The sequence below is a fragment of the Miniopterus natalensis genome, chromosome 12 (assembly GCF_054644295.1).
Source record: "Miniopterus natalensis isolate mMinNat1 chromosome 12, mMinNat1.hap1, whole genome shotgun sequence".
NCBI classification, from domain to species: Eukaryota; Metazoa; Chordata; class Mammalia; order Chiroptera; family Miniopteridae; genus Miniopterus; species Miniopterus natalensis.
The window spans coordinates 18,396,599-18,405,251 of record NC_142092.1 but is presented as its reverse complement, the minus strand read 5'-3'; the positions used below and the strand labels follow the sequence as shown (position 1 = coordinate 18,405,251).

Sequence of the window (8,653 nt, the reverse complement as noted above, 5' to 3'; positions counted from 1 at the left end):
TCCTAGCTTCCTGTCACAGACCAGAATTCAGAGTTGTTTGTGACACCTTGCTAGTCAGGGTGTCCCATGACCCATCCTACCTAAGCCGACTAGGAGATTCTGATGGCCTCTGACCTTACTGAAGGTCTTTACCAATTTTTGAGCTTAATTCATTGATGCCTTCAAGTGTATCTATGTATATGTAATATCTGTTTATATATGATATATGTAAGGTTTCGTGAAATTTGTTTTTGACTTTCTCATCTGGAGGATAGAGTAAAAAAAAAACTTAAATAAACATTCTGCCTAGGATGAAGAAATCAATGTTATTACTGACTTTAAATTAGGATTTTATATTGAGTGTTTTGGTTAATGATTTACCATGCATTAGAAAGTTTTTATGGATTGCTAACTTGTGGCTGGAAGAATGTTTTGACTTCCAAGTGATACACTTCCCAAATAAGATAGTTGGATGAGTCAGCAGAAATTAGACCTGCTGCCTATCTACACATACCCAGACTCTGCTGGCTGGCTCTTGGGTGAAATAAGGCAAAGAATGATAAATCTCAACTGTAATACTCTCAACAATTAAAATAAAATTTTAAAAATGATAGCAGAAGCTTAGGCATCAATGCACATTCAAATATCAGCTTCGTACAGGCAGGGACTTTTGTCTGCTCTCCTCACTGTAGAACGTTGAATGGGTGGGTGCTTAATAAATATTTGTTGAAAGAATAAAAAATTTTAAATAATAATACTAAATCTCTATCTCAATAGTAACAGTTTTCTGGAAGATAGATCAGTCAAGAGCCAGAATATGCTATGGACTTGCAATCGAAGGGGCTGTACACAATGAAACATCTTGAGATCAGGTCACAGACCTTGGCTACTGTCATCAGCTCTATACTCATTCTAAGATTACATGAAATATAACCTTGTTCCTTCAGTTCTATCTAGAAAAGAAATACGGGGATATGTGCACTCTAGATACCTTCAGGAGGCACTGTTAAGAGGTTTCCTGTTTTCAGTTATATTCCATTCTGATGGAAAGAGTGTTTAATGTTTAAGGATATTTTTCTTAGAAACAATGTTTTGGAGAATGAGGAAACGGGTAGTTATGCCACTCTTAAAGTTCTCATAGCCAAGAAATAGGCTTTCTTTGAGTGCATGGATGATACAAAAAAGAATTTAGATCAGCTGGTCCAGAAGTCATTGTGTATCACATGTGTGTCTGCTTATGCGTGCTGCTGTCTGGGCTAGATGAAAGCTATGTGGGCTAGATGAAAGCTATGTGATTAGTACTCTGCTCCTAGCATCTGCATGGGAAAACCTATGTAAAAAGCTCTTAGAATATTATGTTTGTCAGATTTACTTATACCTGAATATATTGCATATTACATTCTTTCTGCCATTGAAAAGATTTATTCTGTGTCTTCATGATGAAGCTCTCTGCTAAAAAATTAAAAAGGTAATGGGAAATCCACTCCATAAAAAAAGAGAAAAAACATGTAATAGTAGATGTGCTTAGAATCCTGAAGAAATGTTGCAGATTTTCAATATTCTAATTATACTAATTCATCAATAAAATAAAGGTCAAAACAATTTAAACCTATATTTTTATGTGATAGCAAAAACATACATTCTTCTGTTTGATTGTCTGACCCATTATATACACCAAGAGTTACCACAGGTTTTTTTTATATTTATGTAATTGAGTATGATCTGAAGACTCTGAACTTTCATATACGCTATAAAAATTTCTGCTGGTTTTTGTCATTACTATTGTGTTTAAAGGGTTACATTTTCTGTTATCTAAACAAGAATTTTTAATTTCAACCAGTAGATGGCAGAATAACATCAGCTCCTAGAAAGTTGGCAGCTTAGAGATTGTTACCAAGAAAATAGAGGAACTGCCTATTATTAGTGCATCTGGTTAAGGAACTCAGCTTCAACAGTTCTGCAGTGTGTGCAGTCATCTTTAATGAACATTTAATTCCTTTGTTTTAACCATTACTCAGTCATTCACATATATGCTTAATAACAGATAATAAGACACAAACAAATAAGGTATCAAAATCAGGGTGGGAAGAATTTAAAAAAATTAATTTTTAAAAGTAAATTTATGAATGTCTGATGAGGTCATATGAGGAAGAAAATAACAATAGTAAAATGCTGAGATAACTGTTTTTTGGCTTACTTTTGTTATTAATTCCAGAAATACACCTAATGTCCAAAATGTGTATCTGGAAAATAATCTTTACTACTCTTACCAAATTGCTTTCTAAACTATGTCAATTGATAATGCACTCAGCAGTATAAGAAAGTGCTTTCTAACCCAACAGTTGGGGAAAACTAAAAAACTCTTCTTCAATATCTGAAATGAGAAAAATTAAACTGCCATCTCAATAAATTTTGATAAGTATTTGTGATAAAAATGACTCAAATTTTAAAAACTCCCAATTAATGAGGAATAAAAGGATATTTCATGAACAAGATCAAGAATATCTTTCTTTAACAAAGGAATTCTAAAACTAGAATTAGCCCTATTTAAATACCTGCAAGATACAATGCCTCGTGTAACTACTACAATTTTGCTGGAAGTATTAACCGATGCATCAAGTTATGAAACCAATACTATGAAATAAGGTTTTTATACTATGCAGGTAATATGATTCGTTAAGGTGAAAACAAGAGAATCCACCCAAAAAAACTGTTAAGAATCAATGAGAGCAACATTCCATGCAAAAAAACCTTGTAAGAATCAAGAGTACTGATAACAGAAAACATATTAAGACCGTGTATTTCCTACTACTGCAATAAAGTTTGGAATATAACGCAAAAACGAAATCCCATTTGAAACAGCAATCTATATAACCAAGACAATGTAAATAAAAGGTCACTGGAACTGAAGAAAAAAATACCCGAAATAGCCTGTATAATAAATAAAATTTTATTAGGTGATTTTAAAAAGCTTAAAAACTCAGTGAGAAAGTAGTGCTGGAACAATAAGAATAATAACCTGAAAACATACATTAAATTTTATACCAGAAGTCTAATATCCATAACAATAACAAAATACTAGGGTAATTATACTATCTCATCATGGAGAAAAAATTAAGCAAGAAAGTGTTTTAAAAGTGACAAAAGAGCCGGGCCAGCATGGCTCAGCAGTTGAGCATCAACCTATGATCTGGGAGATCAAGGTTCAAATCCCAGTCAAGGCACATGCCTGGGTTTCTGGGCTTGATCTCCAGTAGGGGGTCTGCAAAAGGCAGCCAATCAATGACTCATCATTGATGTTTCTCTCTCTCTCTCTCTCTCTCTTTCTCTCCCCCTCTCCCTTCCTCTCTCTGAATCAATAAAGATATATACATATTTTTAAATGACAAAAGAAAAATTAATTTCACTACATTATAAAAAAAAGTGTATGTTAATAAATATACTCAAAGAAAAATGAAGAAATATTTGCTGTAAAGATTAATATTCTTATTAAAATAAAGATTTTTATAAAAATGTCACTTCATTTCAACAAGAAAACCTATTTAACAGGAGACAAGCAGTTAATGCCACCTTAGCATGTTAAGAATTAGCACTGACAAAGCAACAGGATAAAACGCAAGGAATGTGACATCATATGCTATGTAAAAAAACAGCAAAATTACCCCCAAAAGGTCAAAATGCAAAAAAGATAAGACAAATTTGATCTCAAAAACTAACTGAATGGCCCTACCTTTGTAAAACTGTACTACTGAGGAAAAAATCAATGCAAGCAAATGCCAGTTAAATTATATTTATTATATAAAGAGATCATATAACTTGATATGAAAAACAAAGCAACTCCAATAGATACTACAAATGCAAAGGACATGAACATCTGATCAAAGGAAACAAATATTTAACCTCATTAATAATCAAGGTAATGATTGGGATGCCATTTCTTGCTTATTCTATGCACAAGGTTAACAGCAATTCCTACATTTTCTAAATATACTCAAATGTGTTATTTTTAGTAATAAAAAGTTGAGTCATTAAAAAAAAACACAGGAGTATGACAATTTCTGCGAATGCAGAAATTATAAAAAAGCACGGAAATGAATCAACATTTGTATGGGCAATAAACTTCAGATCCCTGGAAGCCAATTCCTCTTCTTTTGGTTCCTGAGTTTTACTATAGTACTGTCAATAACAAGGCTGTTCCTGACTTACACTATAACAATCTCCTAAGTATAGGGATATAAACATACATATACATGTATGTAAATATATATATGTAAATTTTTTCTTCAGGTAGATATTCCAGGAAAGTACTTCAGAATTACTCACTGCAGCCCTGGCTGGTGTGGTTCAGTTGGTTGAGGATCATACCATAAACTGAGAAGTCACCTGTTTGATTCCCCATCAGGGCACATGCCCAGGTTGCAGGATTGATCCCCAGTAGGGGGCATGCAGGAGGCAGCCGATCAATGTTTCTCCCTCTCCCTTCTTCTCTCTCTAAAAAAAAAAATCAATAAAAACTTTAATTTTTTTAAAAAGGAATTACTCACTACATGATTCCATTTACTGATAAGGTCCCATTAAGATTTCCCCGTGTGGTTCTTAACCAGTAGGGATGCCCTTGGTATCAAAGAGCCTAAAGATCTACTTTAGTACTACCTTTAAGAGATAGCAGTGTCCTAGGCTTTCTGCAGCTGGCTCCTTAGGGAATCTGAAGTTGGTCTTGCCCTTTAGACATAGCCAAAAAGACATTTTTCTGATCTGGTGCAGAACAGAGCACATCAACTGCTTGCTCAAATCATGGCATCGTGGAAGATCACACAAAACTCATGAGGCATAGGAGCGGGAGCAGCACCAGGGCAACCACCCCGAATCAAATAATCTTGTTAGAATGACTAAACTCGGAGACTGAATTTAAAATCCTATAGCTTTGTTCAGCATGGTTCTTTCTTTGCTTTTATAATGTCATAAGTTTTACTGAATAAAAAGGTAAAAAATAGCAGAGCCTAAATTTATTGAGCAAAAGCAATTCTCTGAAACCTGAGCTCTGCTAAGTAATCTGTATAAAAGCAATTCTACAGAAAACAATATACAAGCAGAAAAAGTAATGTAAGTTTCAGTTGCAGTAACAACTTGGTCAAATACTAAACTTGGTTGTCAATTTAATGTTATAGTACTAATCTATTTCAATTCAGCATAACTATATAGACATTTATTCTCTGGTACTGAATTCCCATTAGAATAGAAATAGTTCCTAGGTAGAATTTAAATTTAAAAACAATTTCACTCTGCTTGAAGTGCCAATCAATTTAAAAATTTTATAAGTATGTATGTATATACATATGTATGTATACATATACATATGTATGTACATGTGTGTATTTTCTTTTTCTCACTCTCTCCAGAAATACAAACTGACTTTTTATACTGATTTTTTGAGTTAATACTTCTGAATTTATTATTTCTCCTGTCTGCCTTAAAAACATATTCTGAATGCACCCACACAATCTGGTGAGTTGGCAGCTATGTCAAAAATTCTATGAAAAAAGGGAAGTAGCTTGGCGAACTTTTATTATTTTAGATTAGAGCTGGCAGCCTCCCTTTGATGTTTTGTAATCAAAGATGAAAACTTTCAACTTTGAAGTATGATGAACATAACTATACATTTACTACAATCACCTACAATCTGACATAACACCACAAAAAGACATCTAAACCACAAAAAGACATCTAACATTTTTTTACATATCTTTTTACGTTGTTAAAAGAGCTGGCTATGCTAAATACTTTCAGAATGCATTTAACCATTTGATAAACATACTAAGCCAAACAATACAAATAACATCAGTTACCTTTTTATCTAATAAGTCGACCAATCATTGGAAGATACAACTGAAGTAAGCCATCACCCATTATGCACTGCAAAGATATAACACCTTAGTCCTAGGAATGATCTGAAGGTGCTGAAAGAGGTGATTCTCTAGAAGGTGACCCAGGGTTTTCTTCAGGTGGAAAAACTGTGAGAGTACAAGCTCGAATGCCACCAAGTGACTCTGGAAGGTCAAAAACTTTATGCCACTCATCCTTTTCTGGATCATATTTCTGGACAATCTCTACCATACAACGATTATTCCAAGAATATCCACCTACAACATAGATTTTATTTTCAAAGACAGCAACTCCAACATCACTTTGACCTCTTAACATAGCAGCAATTGGTGTCCACTGGTCAAGGGTTGGTGAGTAGTATTCACAGCTTAGAACATCATCATAATCACTCGTTCCTCTGAAGTGATTGCCACCAATGACATAGAGCTTGTCTCCAACTGTACACATGCAATGCAGACCTCTCACTGTAGTCATTGGAGCCTTCTGTGTCCATTTGTCTGTATCTGGGTCAAAACACATGAGCTCGTTTTGGAAAGTGTCATGAGTAATTCCTCCTGAAATATACATTAAGCCTCCATATACTGTTCCTGCATGGCCATAGTGGGGTTCACTCATTTTTGCAACATAGCTCCACTCATTCATTCTTGGGTTGTAACATTCTACTGTGGCCAGTTCACCAGCTGCACTTCGCCCACCAACAGCATACAAATGCCCTTTGAGGGCACTCAAGTGGAAGAACGTGCGCTTTTCATTTAAGGATGCAACCTGCATCCATTTATTATACCGAGGATCAAATCTGAAAACTGTATCAACAGCAGTTTTTCCTTTCGTATCATAATTACTTTGACCACCAACTACATAAAGAAAGTTTCCAATGACAGCAATGCCATGCTGGTATCGAGGAGCATCCATGGGGGCTAAAGATCTCCACTCTTGTGCTCTTTCATCATACATGCGCAATTCTTTACTGACAACCAGCTGCTGCCGCAAAACTCCTCCTAATGTAACCAAGTGTGTCGAGTCAGATCGAATGGCTGTTCTATCTGACTGCATCACTGGCTGCATATATGGCATCATTTGATAATTGCTAGCTTCCAAAAGCAAATTCACACAGGTATTGTCTGTTCTCATAAAATCTACCGTCTGCACATAATTGATGAGGTCCTGTGGTGTCATTAGTGGAAATCGAATATTCTTCATTAATTTTGCAGCATAATCCATCCGAGGGTCTTCCAGCCTTAGCCAGCGACAGGCAGCCTTAAAGAGCTCAAGTTCAGAACAGTGCTTAAGACTATTGCTGGAAAGCACAAAGGCAAGGCGCTCGAAAGGGAGTTTCAGAAACTCCCCAGTACTCAACAACGCAGGGAAATTCTTCAGGATGAAATTATTGACATACTTATCCACTTCTATAAGATTATACGTGTTAGCTATTCGCCCAACTTCAACACAGTTATCTAAAGAGACTCCAGAGATAAGAAACACTTTACAGAAGTCCAAAACAGGTAAAATCTGTAAAAAGCTGGCAGCTTCAAGGGTGTCCTGAAGATTGTCCATATTAAGAGAAAGTTTTGCGGTATAAATAAAATCAATTATTTTCTTCAGACCCACCTTGTTCACGCCATGAAGCTTGATGCACATTAAATCCTGTTCTTTCATCCCACCCGTGAACATGGCCTTGAAATAATCACTGGCGGACGCCATCATAGCTCTGTGCACGGGAAAGATTTCCTCCCCGTCGCCCGGCACCAAAGTCACATCACAGAGCAATCCTTCTATCCTAAGCTGATCAAAGCCTTGCAATACCACCGAACTGTGAGTATTGCTAGTAAAAAACCGTGTGGTTCCGGCCTTACAAGGCTGTAAATGGGCGGAGACGCCCATGTCTCCGTTACCCAGAGACACTTTCATGGGGAGGCCTCTGGCACAAAGACGCGCGCTGGAGAAGGAGGGCAGAGCCGGGCGCTGTCAAGGAAACGAGGGTGTCCGAAGGGCAGGGGCGCGCTCCTCCTCAAGGGCAGGCCGTCACCGCTCAGGCACCCCCGCCGGTCAGCCACTTCCAGCGGCCGTGGACCTCAGACCCGACCGTGAGGCAGACGATGCATCGCCCGAAGGCAGCTGGGCGGCCCGCTTCCCCCGGTCCCGCGGCCTGCGCCGCGGCTCCTCCAGCAGTTCCGCTCCGGGCCAAGGGGGAGGCGCCGCCACGTCCCGCGGCTCCGCGGCTACCTCCTCGGCGAGGCCGGGCGCCTCGGCCAACGGCCCGGCCCGTCGCGTCCTCTGCTGTCACCGGAGCGTTGCCGTGGCTACGGGCCAGCCCGGGAGCGAGGGCCTGGAGCGAGGGCCTGGAACCCTGGCCTGGCCTAGCCGCGGACGCCAAGCCGGTCCTTCCGGAAAGGCCCCGTCCCAGGAGCGCCCGCAGCAGCTACTGCGGCTGCGCGGCAGCCGGGCTCGTCAGGGGGCGGGCGGGGAGGGGGAGGGGAGGAGGGAGGGAGCCCGCGGAAGACGCGGAGGGGAGGGCGGGGGGCGCGGGGAGACCCGCTGGGCCCGAGCTGGGCCCGTGTTTATGCCAACGTTTGGTATTGGTCCTTGGCAGCAGCCGAGCGGACACGCGAAATGTGTAGTTTTTCTTTAAGATTCACGCTTCCTGGCTTCTGCTTTTGAATAACCGTGAAATGCGGCTTTTGTGTAACTCGGCAGGAAGCCAGGCAGAGGAGGGCGGAGGGGAAGCAGCTTAAAATTGTTCCTCTCTGAACCGCTTCACAGTTTATATCCCACACCATTTCATGCACGCCGC

The 8,653-nt window shown here is 39.0% G+C and overlaps 1 protein-coding gene across 1 annotated transcript; it reads right to left on the bottom strand.

Moving 5' to 3' along the window:
* Positions 1 to 5,874: 5,874 nt before the first annotated feature.
* On the bottom strand, positions 5,875 to 7,997 carry LOC107531434 (kelch-like protein 9). The gene has a single exon (XM_016205484.2). The coding sequence runs from the start codon at positions 7,768 to 7,770 to the stop codon at positions 5,917 to 5,919; it is 1,854 nt and encodes a 617-aa protein (XP_016060970.1). The 5' UTR covers positions 7,771 to 7,997; the 3' UTR covers positions 5,875 to 5,916.
* Between the last annotated feature and the right edge of the window lie 656 nt (positions 7,998 to 8,653).

Excerpts from the sequence above, each read along its gene's own strand:
- LOC107531434 (XM_016205484.2), bottom strand. The coding sequence starts at position 7,770 with ATGAAAGTGTCTCTGGGTAACGGAGACATGGGCGTCTCCGCCCATTTA.